Source organism: Mastigoproctus giganteus, chromosome 1 (genome assembly GCF_048544385.1).
Source record: "Mastigoproctus giganteus isolate SK-2022 chromosome 1, ASM4854438v1, whole genome shotgun sequence".
Classification (NCBI taxonomy): Eukaryota; Metazoa; Arthropoda; class Arachnida; order Uropygi; family Thelyphonidae; genus Mastigoproctus; species Mastigoproctus giganteus.
In genome coordinates this window covers 77138799-77152557 of record NC_143575.1, presented here as the reverse complement: position 1 = coordinate 77152557, position 13759 = coordinate 77138799, and the positions used below count along the sequence as shown (strand labels likewise).

At 39.3% G+C, this 13759-nt stretch overlaps 1 protein-coding gene across 1 annotated transcript in view; it reads left to right on the top strand.

Annotated features, from left to right (window-relative positions):
- The first annotated feature begins 1331 nt into the window (after positions 1–1331).
- RpL36 (ribosomal protein L36) overlaps positions 1332–13759 on the top strand; it is a 31916-nt gene continuing 19488 nt past the window's right edge. Inside the window, exons 1-2 of the mRNA XM_090380591.1 lie at positions 1332–1440; positions 9091–9191. Coding sequence (XP_090236717.1) covers positions 9093–9191 — 99 coding nt within the window. The 5' untranslated portion in view covers positions 1332–1440; positions 9091–9092. The remainder of the gene's footprint in view (positions 1441–9090; positions 9192–13759) is intronic.

The window sequence follows — 13759 nt, the reverse complement described above, 5'->3', positions numbered from 1 at the left end:
CTACCATCAAGTGCAAAAGGAAGGGTTTTTACTTTCGTAAAGGTGACTACGGTGGTCTGAGACAGTATTTAAATTCTATACGATAGGACCAACTGATGATGTTACCAACAGCAAATTCAAAATAGAAAGCATTCAAAGAACTAATCTTGGAAGCCATTAGGCTTTTCATACCAACAAAGAAATATTGTTCAAGGTTTAAACCAAATGGAGGACAGATGAACTAATGAGACATGTGGCAGAGAAGAAGAATGAATGGGCTACGTATAAATTAACAGGTTACACAGAAGGGAATCACCAAGAAAGAGAAGAATGTTGATATCCATCTCAGGACCCTAGGTTTGCCAAGCCCATACTCACCAGATGTGAGCCCTCATGAGAGCCTTGTCAATCAATTCGGATATACGAATGATCACTGCTGATCACCATATCAAGAGTATTACCCTCTCTGTTTGCATATCGGACATGCCGCTGCAGAAAACAATCATCCAATAAATCCACAAAAGTCTTATTAGTAAGATTTCTAGTGGATTTAGAACAATTTGAAGACAAAAGTCTTCCACTTATTATTAGCCATATGGTGCAAGGAAGTTTGAGGCTTATGTCGCACCAGCCAAAAAAATTTCCGAATTACCAAGAATGAGATAGAGAGAGAAGTAGAAGGGAATCAGCAAGAAAAAGAAGAAAGATGATATCCATCTCAGGACCCTAGGTGTGCCAAGCCCATACTTACCAGATACTTACCTGCGGATTTTGTTCGTAACCTGATCAAGTGGAAGAATTTCATAAGAATTCAGCGTGCTCAAACCATTCAAGACCTTATACACCTCAATCAGAACACCTCGCTGGTGCCTAGTCTCTAGTCGCTGCAATTTGCTGAACTTAAGCCTCACTTGGTAAGAGGATCCCTTCATTCCCCTCATAGACCTTGTTGCCCTTCTCTGTACATGCTCAAACCAATCTACATCCTTCCTAAAATGAGGCCTCCAGACCTGTATGCAGTACTCAATGCGTGGCCTGACCATTGCCTTTTATAGAGGGACAATCACCTCCTTTTCCGTGCTAGCAAAATTCCTGTATATCATTGACAAAACCACATGACCTGCTCTGGCAGATATCTGCGTTGCTCAGAAAACTTCATAATGCTAACTCTTTCAGGATTGAAAGGGCTTCCTGTGTATATATATATATAATTTTATAAATATAAATTATCAGTGTAGGAATGGTAAATTGATAAATTAGCACTAAAAGATATTTAAGTCAAATTATTCTAAAAGAAAAAAAGTATATATATATTTATTGCTTTTCGCATTGCAGGTGTCGTGCTTGTATATATCCCATATTCTGTCGAAGGCTGTGTATGGCAGGTTTGGTGTTCGTTTGTGTGTATTTGTGTAATTAAAATCGCTTTTAATCAATCCATTAAATTTCAGCAATAATCAGGTAAGGAATTGGAAATCGAAGTTACCACATTTTCTGAATTTCTGTTGATATATTACTTGAATAAATGTTGTTAATATGGCTTGTGAAATTTCCAGAACTATATTTGTCTGGCTTCCCCGTTATATTTGATTTAAGCTTCTAAGTAATTTCTAATACTTCTTCCTTGAAAAACAAAAAAACAAAAATAAAAACCTGTTTAACTTTAAATGTGGTGGTACATGTCTGGATCTTAAAGAAAAAAATACAGACATGAAAAAAGATTGCCTTTACACCTTGGCGCCATTGGCACTCTGAATGCGACAAATTACCAATAAAGATGGGGCTGGATTTTTGAGATTGTTATTTTGCTCTCCACTGAAAGTGAAATAATTTGTTTTGGAAATTACATCAAGTAACCAAATTGCCTTGTGTACACATTGGTCTTCTTTCGATATTGGTGTTTCAAAGAATCATTATGACTAACATAGATCATGAAGCAATAGAAACATTCTTTGAAACCACAAAGAAAATATTGTCAATTCCATGTTTACATATGTTCACAGCAAACAAATCTACATAAATTAGTAAATACACAATTTTCCAGTTTTAAGTGGCAACTCACTACACATTGAACTATACCAACTTAAAGCAGCATTACTAAACTGAACAGTTCATTGCTTTAAACTTGGTTTTTTTTATATATAAACATGTTGAATTTTATTAGTCGCTGTATGAAGCACCATTATTCTATTTAGTAATTGCTTTACTAGATTCCAATTTCTTTTCTAATTACAAATTAAACAGGTTATCTCCTACCTGTAAAATTCTGAGAGCTTCTGATAAAGCAGTGGAAAGTAGGGAGGCCTTCAAACACAAGGTCATCTGCCCTCATGCTTAAGCAAAGAATATGTTATACTCTAAAGGTAGCAATATAAGCAGGTTGATTTTAGCCTTTTATGTAAATACACAGTTTCCTAGATATTTACGAAGTATAATTTAACTAGCATTTTAAGCATTGTAAACATTATCTTCAGACATAATTATTCCTACCTTTGGAATCAGTATTTTATTAATTATTAGTAGTAGTAGTAGAAATTTTTTTTTTTTTTTTTTTTAGTAGTGGAAATTTTGCATAAAAGCTTGCTTATATAGCGACAACAAAAAAAAAAACAAAGGCAAGCCAACACTGCATTTCACCTGGCCATCCTCTCTAAGAGGTTATTTAATTCTTCCTTGAATTTATTCAAACTGGCCAGCTCTAAACACCAGGTGTGAGTTTCTCTCGTGTGTAGTCCGAGCAAGAGGAAGGATTCCATCGGCATTGAGCTTAGTCAATTCTTTCAAGGCCATTAAAACCTCTCTCTCTCGGATTTCCTTTCATGTGCCTAATCTCTGTATGCTACAATTTGCAAGACTGGAGCCTTTCCTGGTAAGTGCTCTTTTGTTTCCCCCAATCTTGCTATCAGAAAACTTCCTATTCCTGAATGAGGATCTGTTGGAATGGGTGTAAAGAACACCCATTCCAACAGATCCTCATTCTTCCTAAAATGAAGCCTCCAGACCTGTATGCAGTACCCAAGATGTAGTCTGATTACTGCATTATATAATGGGATAATCACCTTATCCCTCCCAGCAAAATTCATGTATATCATTGACAAAACCCCATCAGCCATCCTGACTGCTCAAGTAACCCCAGGTCTTTTTCATTCTCCACTACTTTGAGTGTGGGTACTGTAGAGCCGATAAATTAATCTGGGATTACGGCACCCCATGTGAAATATCTTGCATTTGTCAATATTAAACTTAAATTACCACTTTCCAGCCCACCTGCCTAATGTTTCTAGATCTTGTAGTAGTATACCCTGATTACTGTGGTTAAATACTATGCCAACCTTCATATGTCACAGTGTAACCCAGCTAACAAGTAGTAGTAGTGGCATGTGATGCAAAAAAGTAAGTGTATGAGCTTATGCAGCATCAGCCAAAAAAAAATTTACAAAACAATTCCTTTAAATGTTTGTCCAGTTCCTCCTTAAATTTATTTAACCTATCAACTTCCACAACAAGAGATAGAAGTTTGTTCCAGCAATTAACCACCCACTGGCTAAAGGTAAATATACGCGCATCTATTCTACATCTGTCTTTCCTCAATTTGAATTTATACCACCTTAGGTTTGTAATCTGAACAAGTGGAAGAATCCCATCAGAATTCAGCATGCTCAATCCATTCAAGGCCTCAATGAGATCACCGCGCAGGTGCCTAGTCTCCAGCCGCTGCAATTTGCAGAATTTAAGCCTCTCTTCGTATGAGGATCCTTTCATTCCGCTCACCAATCTTGTTGCCTTTCTCTGTACACGCTCAAGCAAATCTACATCCTTCCTAAAATGAGGCCTCCAGATCTGTACGTAGTACTCAAGGCGTGGCTTGGCCATTGCCATATACAGAAGTACAATTACCTCCTTTTCCCTGCTAGCAAAATTCCTATATATCATTGACAAAATCCCATGACCTGCCCTGGCAGCCTGTCTGCATTGCTCAGAAAACTTCATATTCGACATTAAATTCGGCATTCGACACTGCACTGTCCAGCGATGTCCACTGGCTTCACTTCCTTGGATTTTATGTATTTCTTAACTAATAGCATAACCCCTCCTCCCTTCCTATCCAGTCTATCCTTTCTGTAGCTGTTGTACTCCCCAAATTCCAGTTCTGCATTCCTTATAACTGTGTGACACCACGTCTCTGATATCCCAACAATATCTGCCTTTGATGTTTTGAGCAATACCTCAAATTCATCAAATTTATTTACTAAACTCCTAGCATTGGTGTACACGCAAGTATACATGCACCTATTTCTATTCTTAGCTACCCTAACACAACCCATGTGTTTACTTGTACCGCAGTGACTCCCGGCAGTCTCTGAAATATTCTGCATCTTGTTTTTCAGGCTTCTGCTCATTCCAATAGAAGCAGTGCAAGAATCTCTTTCCCCTCTGCCAGTGGCTACTGTTAATCTATTCGTCTTTGTCTCCCCCCAAGCTGGCAGTTTTCCGACCCACCTAACACTGCCTCGATAGCATCAGCAAATATTCTTGCACCCTTTCTATTTAAGTGTATCCCATCCTTGTAGAAGCAATCTCTCCTTTTAACAAGTACAGTCCAGGCTGAAAAAATTCTACCCCTTGAGCCTTGCACAATCTTTCCAGGGCCGAATTGATCGACAGGGCTCTCATCATATACTCCCTCCTATCGTGTCTGGGCAGAATTGCAGACACTTTCAGATTCAACCCTATTTCACGGCTTTTTTTCAACAGTGACCTGTACATAAGCAATTCTGCCGGTCTCCTACTCTTGATATCATTAGTGCCAACGTGTACAACTATATCACCTTTTGTGCCCTTAAAAGATATCTGCTCTACAACGTCATCAACCTTTGCCCCTGGCAGACATACCCTGGTCCTGTTCCACCTATTCTTTTTACAAAGCATGTTCCCCGTTTCCCTGACAATAGAGTCACCAACAACTACTAGTTCCTTTGGGACCAGGGCATTCTGCCTTGGGGGTTGCCGCTGTGTTGCGCGACGACCAAGTGCAAGCTCTGTCGTTGATGTGGGCAGCTGAGAGCTTGATGGGCCCCTCAATTTAGTTCCTTCGAGGGCATCCATCCTGTCCCCTGTCCTTCAAGCTTGGTGGATATGAGCAAATTTCCAAGCAGAAGGAAAAACACCTTTGGAATAAGAAAGTGAAAAAAGGCAGCAAAGAACAGGAGTAGGTTCAGGAGTGCAGGTTTTGAGAACAAGTGGAGAAATACCATCAGGACCTGGAGCTTTCTTAGCATCAAGATTCATCAAAATCCTTCTGATATCCTTTTGATGGAAGACCACAGGAGGCATTGAATGGAGCATGCTGGGAGGTGCTTTACCAAGATCATTAATACATGAGTTGGAAGAAAAATGGGATGCCAGCAGGTCAGCTTTATCCTTCCTGAAATGACAATAGAACCATCTGGTTTTGGCTGTGGTGGGAGTAGAGATAGGCAAAAGTTGTGGCCAGTAGCTTTGACAAGAGACCAGAATGCTCAGCTGCCATTAGAACAAGAAGCAAGTTTTCTACTCTTAGCCTGTTCAAAATGTTGTTTGGACTGATTAATAACTGCTTTACAAGTGTTGTGAGCTTTGGTGCAGGCAGAAAATGAAACTGAAGAATTGGAAACAAGCCAATTATGATATGCATCATTCTTCTCTTGAACAGCCTTAGCACATTTATTGGAAAACCAAGGTTTAGATAAAGGATGGGATTTTAAAGTGGAGTGTGGAATAAAGGATTTCCATTCCTACAAGAATAATTTCTGAGCAAATGATCAACATTTGTAAACGATCTGAGCAAACGTTGAAGTCAGAAGTTTTGAATCAGTAATCCGACCAAGGAAAAGAAGAAAAGAAATCTTGCAGATCATCACATTTTGCATTCTTGTAGTGCCAAACAACATGAGGTTGGGAACAGCCATGAGATAAAGCCTCCATTGGAGAAGACACAATCACCAAGTTACGATCTGAGGTACCTAAAGGACCACTCACTTCGACTATGTACTTAGAAGGGTTGTTTTTAGGAAAAAGGTCAAGCGGGTTGGCTGTATGGTTAGGATTGTCCAGTATTCTTGTTGTTAAATGAACAATCTGTGCGAGGTCATTAGTAATTCCAAAAGCCTCAGCATCTCGTCCAGTTGGGTCTGTGTGACTAGAAAATGGAAGCCAGCTGGAGTTGTGAACATTAAAATCACCAAGGAAAATTACTTCACTGTTTGAAAGGTTGGACTGGAGAAAGTCAAGTTGCGGAGAGAGTAAGTCAAAGAGTTCCAAGTGATTAGTGGAGTTGGGAGAACTGTAGGGACAACAGAAGAATTTGACAGAATGAGATAGAGAGATTTTAAGCCAAAGAAGATCGAAAAGTGGAGATTACAAATTACAAAGGGTACTAGGAAAGTTTTGCAATATGATGCAACAATGAATCACAGGAAGCTGCTTGTTGCTGCATGTTGAGACATGTTCATACATGCATAGTAGCCGCCGTGCCAAGTCGATGGGCTCAGTTATTCATTAGTAGTGAGAGTGTAAAGTGCTTGCGATGGCATCGTGGTCACAAAATGAGATAAGGACAGTTTTGCGGTATAATTTCGTGCGTGGTTTAACCATAGACCAGTGCTTAGAAGAAATGACTCTTGCACTAGATGATGATTGTCCACTTCGTACAACGATATTCAGGTGGTATAGAGAATTCCAAAGGGGAAATTTCACTCTGGAGGATTCTGAGAGGCCGGGAAGGCCACGAACTTCAGTTACGGAGGAAAACGTTACTGCTGTGAGGAAAATGCTTGACGAAAACAGGCGAGTGACCTACCAACAGATAGAGGATACTTTGAGCCTAAATGCACCAGCAATTCGTTCGATTCTGCAAGCTCATTTGCACGTGAAGAAACTTTGTTCTCTCTGGGTGCCGCATCAACTGACTGAAGAGCAGATGACACGACGTGTGACTTGGTGCCGGGAGATGTTAAAAAAGTTTGATAAGGGACAATCTCGGTATGTGAACAACATCGTGACAGGTGACGAGACTTGGCTGTACTATTACGATCTGCCGACCAAGGCTCAAAACAAAGTTTGGGTCTTTGATGATGACGACACACCCGTAATTGTCAGAAAATCCCGATCTGTAAAGAAGAAAATGATAGCTGTATTTTTCAAATCGAGTGGAATTGTGGAACGTGTCGTTTTGGACACGCAGAAGACAGTCACAGCTAAGTGGTATACTGAACAATGCCTGCCTAAAGTCATTGGATCTATGAAGAACCTGCGGCCAAAGTCAAGAATGGACACCTGGTACCTCCATCACGATAACGCTCCAGCTCACCGCACCAAAGCCTGCACAGAATATTTGACCACGACAGGACTGAAACTTCTCGAGCACCCTCCCTACAGTCCAGACCTTGCTCCCTGCGACTTTGCACTGTTCCCGCATGTGAAAATGAAGCTAAAAGGGAGGCGGTTTTCCAGTGATGAGGACCTTCTACGGGCTTGGGACAACGAGTGTGCTTTACTCCCTAGTGAAACTTAGCAGAACTGGTTTAAAGATTGGTTTCGGAGGATGGAGAGGTGTATTGAATGTAGAGGAAATTACTTTGAAAAAATTAAATAAACAAAGCTGTATTGCAAAACTTTCCTAGTACCCTTTGTACAGTCTTGACAGGGAATATTGGAATGGACATCAGCACAAGTACCACCTTTGAGGCGAAAGCAGTCATATAGTGAATAATTTGGGCAACTGAGATTGAGCAGTGGTTGAATCATCCGATAACTGAGATTCTGTCAGAAAAAGTACATGAGATTTGGTAGACTGTAAGTGGAAATGGACATCATTGAGATTAGAAAAGTGTTTGGGTGGTTTGGATCTTTTCACAGACAAGTTTGCTCTAGTAGTTTGACAATTCATTGTATATTCAATGGTAAGAAAAAGTGAGGAGGGGACATGCTGTATGAAGTAAAAAAATTTTGGATGTGACATACACATGGTAAGAATATATCCAGATCCTTGACATAATGTGGCCTCGACAATGCCTCCCGCATACACACTGCTTGAACTCCCTCCAATCACTATCTGGCAGAGTAGAGGTAGAGAGATTATACAATAGCTGATCCGGAAGCCTCCTAGAGAGTTACCAATAGGTTCGGTCTGGTATACTAACTAGTGGCCGACCTGCAAACACCGATTTAGAGCTGTACCCTCAAAATGTAAGGAAGTTTGGATCTTGCCATGGTGATCATCATAACCTCAAAAGACATCAGTCATACTGCATGATGGAAGAGTTGGGGAAGGGTTGACCGTAACTTTGCTCTGGAGACTAGACATGGGTTCCACCACTTCAAGCCTCCAATAAGCAAAAGTGTTGGTATTGCACTGGTTGATGAGAGTCATCTATCACCTAGTATTGCCTGGTAACACAGAGGGGTGGCATTCCTCTGTGCGGTGTGGGTGACACGCCTTGACCCCTGCTTACTTCAGTTTACACCTGGGTGGTCACTCACAGTGTGCATGCACATGGGGGTTATACCAAGGATTACTAACAGTCCCACCATTGTGAAGGTGCAAGCAGAGGATTTGGCTGTAACAGACCATCCGGACTTCGCTGAAATTGGGTCCACTTGACTTAGTGTCACTCAAATATTAGTTCCATCAGCGTTTTAGGCTCCTATTTAGCAAGCAGGACTTGTCTGGCATATCTGAGAGAATGTATACGACAGCATCAAGGACCAAACTAGTCGATATCCATCAACTGTTCAATTCCATACTCATATTATTTTTCCCCTTTCTCATTTATCTCTTCTACTTCTGTTTTTGGAATAATAATCTTTCTTCACATGCATTCCCAAAAATTGCAGTTCATTTTTTCTGCTTGTTTTACAGATATTTAAGTCTAGTGTCAACAAGTATTTTGTTGACACTAGACTTAAATATCTGTAAAACACATAGTACTTATAGTACTGTAGGTTCTCGTGGAAAAAAAAAAACTTTCTTTTTTTATGATCATATCACAAGTTTTGAACCATGCTTATAAGTTAACTCCAGAAACCTTTAAATTTCATTATTAAAATTATAATTTTAACTTTATTTTCTAGAAATGGCACCAAGATATGAGATGTGTGTTGGGCTTAAAGGCCAAAAAGGTCATAAGGTTACTAAAAATGTTACTAAACCCAGACCTTCTAGGAGAAAGGGGGTAAGTTTCATGGTAAACATTAAAATGTGGTAGTAACTTTTTGAAAACTAGTTTTAACAAATGCTTATTATGTTTGCTTTTACTTATAAACTGTTATACAGCTATAATTTGATATTGTTCTTGCCATTTTACTTATTTGTTATTGTCAGGTCTTTTTATTCAAAGATGTGTTCCACACATTGTATTATAAATAAATAAAATGAACACTAATATCACTTTGATAATTTTCATATTGAGCCCTAGGGAAACCCTACTTCTGGCATTGCACCAATCAGAGAAATATCCATTAATGACAACTCTCTGCCTCCTGTCCTGTAGCCATCCTGTGATTCCTGCCCATTTCAGCTTATATAGTAACCTCTAATGAGGGACTGAGTCAAAAGCCTTTTAAAATCCAAATAAACTGTCAAAATGTTCCTACATCCACATCAAGAGTCACTCTCAAAATAGTTAATCAGGTTAGTTAAAAATTATTTTCCCTTTCCCTTCAAGATTTTCCCAACCACAACTGAAGTCATTCTGCCCAGTCTGTTGTTATGCACTTTGCTCTTAGAGCTGCCTTTGTATTGGAGATACATTGGCATTTCTTTGGTCCAAGGAAATGAATCCCAAGTCCAGTGATTCCTTCATAATTAACCTTTTTGAGCTCATAGCACACCCAAGCCAAAGATTTTTTATTCAGTTGCCAAATATACAAATTATAAATTTTTACTTTAATATTCTAATGTGACATCACTTTCATCAACTGGTGAAATACCACCACTTTGCTTATTGGAGGCTTGAAGTGGTGAAACCCATGTTTAGTCTCTAGAGCAAAGTTTCCGGCACACCCCCCTCCCCCCATACTTCTCCTTCAACCCATGCACGGTACTAAGTACTATAGGTTTTGATACCTTTCGTGTTTGGGGTTTTCATTAAAAAAAAAAAAAAAAGAGCTTGATGCTTTTGAGCAATTTCAGATACACTTACTCTCATGTGTCTTTAATGTATGTCGGTTTTTTTATTGGATTTAATGTTCATTAATGTTGAGAATCCAAATTAACAACAATAAGTAGTAGAGAATAGCAATAAAATTCTCTAGGCACAATTAAAAATTTCAGGATAATCATCTTTGATTGAAATCCAAAATGCATCTAGGGGGACTTCAGCATGTTTTATTTTAAGACTTTGATCACATGAAATTGATGCTAATTGTTCTTCAGTCACTGTTCATCTCACCTGAGCCAGATGAGGTGGACATAAAAAGGTTTCGTCCCCAATCAAAACTATATTTAGTGATGAAAGTATTAGAATGGAAACATCAAGATTTTTTTCCTTCTTGCAGTGTTCAGCCAAATCAGCAGTTTTTCTTAAATGCTATTAGCTTGTCTGTAGAAGTAAGGATGTTATTATTGCATCCTTGCATACTGGTTTTCTTCAGGTTCAGTGTTCAATTTGAACGTAAAGACCAACAAATTCCAGCTAAATCCATCCCTTGCTTTGTGAAATAGTTCTTGTGTCAAAAGACCCCCTGTCCATTCTTTGATGTTATCAAGCCACATTTTCCTTTTGCTCATTTGTCCTTAATCTTCCCTTGCAGAATTAATCTCTGCAGGTCATATTGAGGGCCTCTTATAATATGCCCAAGCTAGGCAGTCTTCCTCCTTGCAATTGTATTTAGTGGTGTTCTTGTGGTCCTTGTCCTCTTAAGGACCTTCTCATTGGTAATCTGATTTGTTCCTGGAATTTGAGCATTCTTCCGAGTGTCCACATCTGAAAGGTTTCCTGCTTTCTGCACGACCCAGGTCTCGCATCCATATAGGAGGGTGCTCCGTGTGTAGCATTTGGCCATTCAATATCGTTTCTGGAAATCCAGTTTAGTATCACAGGAAATTCTTAAGATTCTTAAATGCATCTTTGGCCATACCGATTCCGCTTCTAATTTCTGTGCTTTGGTCTTTATTATTTGTGAAGATCTTTCCTAGATATTTAAAGCTATTCACTTGTTCAATGGGCAGTTTCCGCAGCCCTGGTATTCACACTGTTCGAATACCAGGGCTGCGGAAACTGGTATTCACACTGTTCGAATTGATGAATATTTCCACTAGATAAGCTGGCCTCACACACTGCAGCTTAGGTATTGTTAAAAATTGTTCTTTTCTTCTGATTGAAAGAAAGCTTTTATATAGTCTTTTAGTTCATAGACGCAAAACAGTACCTTTCCCCTTGGCAGTCACTTTACTTCTGTATGCAAAGTTAAATTCAAGCTTAGCATCTGTGGTACTGCAACGCTGATTAATGAGATTGGTTTTTAATGTTCTTAGATTTAATGTAATTGACCATTAATACAGCCTGATCTAACACTGATTTCAATTCATTGCCTGGTGTTCTTACAGTAAGGGCCTCCGTGCAGAAAGCAATGAGTAAACATTACATTCAGGTTTTCTTTCTCTACAGATGAAATAAAAACCTCTGGTGGACCCTATTATTGATGAAGTACCATCAGTACAGATCAATGCATGACTTCCATGAAAGTTTTCTAAGTAGCCAGTCAGAGTATCAAAAATATTATTACTTTGGTGCATTCTTTAAGATCTTTGTAGCATAAGAATTGAGTTATGAACTTTGCTAGCAGGGATAAGGAGGTGATTATCCCTTTGTGTAAGGCAATGGTCAGGCCATACCTTGAGTGCTGCATACAGGTCTGGATGCCTCATTTTAGGAAGGACGTAGAGCAGCTTGAATGAGTACACAGAAGGGCAATGAGATTGGTAAGTGGAACTAAGGAATGCTCTTACCAAGAAGGGCTAAAGTTCTGCAAATTGCAGCACACGGAGACTAGGCAACTGTGATGTGATCTGATTGAGGTGTATAAGGCTGTGAATGGTTTGAGCAAGCTCAATGTAAATGAAATTCTTCCTCTTGCTCAGATTGCACACTTGAAGGTGGCATAAATTCATATTGAGGAAAGACAGTTGGAGAATAGATGTATGGAAATTTGCCTTTAGCCAACCACCGGTTGATTGCTGAAACAAATTTCCATGTGTCGTTGTGGAAGTTGATAGCTTAAATAGATTCAAGGAAGAACTGAGCAAACTTTTGGAGCAAGTGGATAGATAAAATGGAAAGGGTTTTTTTTTTTTTTTTAATGTTTTTGGCTGATGCTGTATAAAGCTTGCTTTCTTGCATCATATTGTATTGAATAACAGCTTGATTCAACTGTTAGTGATGTGATGTTTATATAAAAGTGTGTGTGGGGGGGGAACTCTTGCGAAACATTGCATTTCACCATTTAAACAAATAAAAATGTTGATTTTGTGTGTAAATGAATGTTCGTGTTTATGTAACTCTTCCCCCCCCCCTTTAATGGAAACTCCAAACACAAAAGGTATTACAACATTGAGTACTTAAAACTATGCATGGGTCGAAGGCTTCAAAGATAAAATATTTATGTTTGTCAACATTAGACTCGAATTTCTGTAGATTATAATTTTTGTAAAATATGTGTAAAGGAGGTTTTGCCAAAAAAGCAAAGTAGACGGGATAAGATGACTTCTGGAGTGTTACATTATAGAGCAAAAAGTTGGTTCTGGGAGTTCGAAGTTGGGCAATAAATGGATGCTGACTGGTTGTAACATGTTCATTCTGATTTGGAAGAGTGGCAATTCATAAGATTTGTGCCCATGGAAGTATCTATACAAAAGGCATCCAGCAGGAACTGAACATACAAGACAAATCAGAGAGACTTGATAAGAGACAGAGCATTAATTAATCTGACTTCCTTTTGAATGGAGTCCAGGAACTTGGGAGAAATTTTGGGAACTTCGCCCCAAATGTGGGAACAATAATCCATGGACAGATTTTAGATTTGTACAGAGTGGATAATTCAGAAGAAAAGTAATGTTGAGATCGAAAAAGAAAACCCGTTTATATATACAGGATGTCTCAAAAATATTGGTACAAACGTTTAGGGGAGGTAGGTAACATCTAAAGGAATGTGAATCGCATAGGAACCCATAACCGGAAACGTCACAGGAAAGTAGTAGCAGAGGCACAAGAAGCAGAAATGACAGTAATTAGTGGCAAACATTTATTTGACATAATATTAACAATGGAGTATGAGATGGATGCATTTCATGATGTTACAACAGATGCTCGAAGATTCCACCATGAGATGCGATGCATGTGTGACACCGAAGCAGCGTGGATTGGCGGACACGGTCGAACACCCCTGGAGTTTCTTTGACAGTAGCAGCAGTGTAGAGAGATCCATTTCCGTCTCCACAGGTAATTCATACACGATAGATTTGAGGGCCCCCACAGAAAAGAAATCAAGGCTCGATAAATCAGGTGAGCATGGGGGCCAGGCAATGGGTCCACCACGGCCAATCCATTGACGCCCAAAACGCCTGTTCAAATGGTCACGAACACACCTTGCATAATGGACAGGCGCCCCATCATGTTGAAACCAAATGTTGCGTCTCACATTTGCTGGAACATCGTCAAGTAACCCTGGTAGAACTTGTTCAAGCTAGATCTGATATTTAGCGGAGTTCATGCGGGATGGTAACAGGTATGGGCCGACTAAG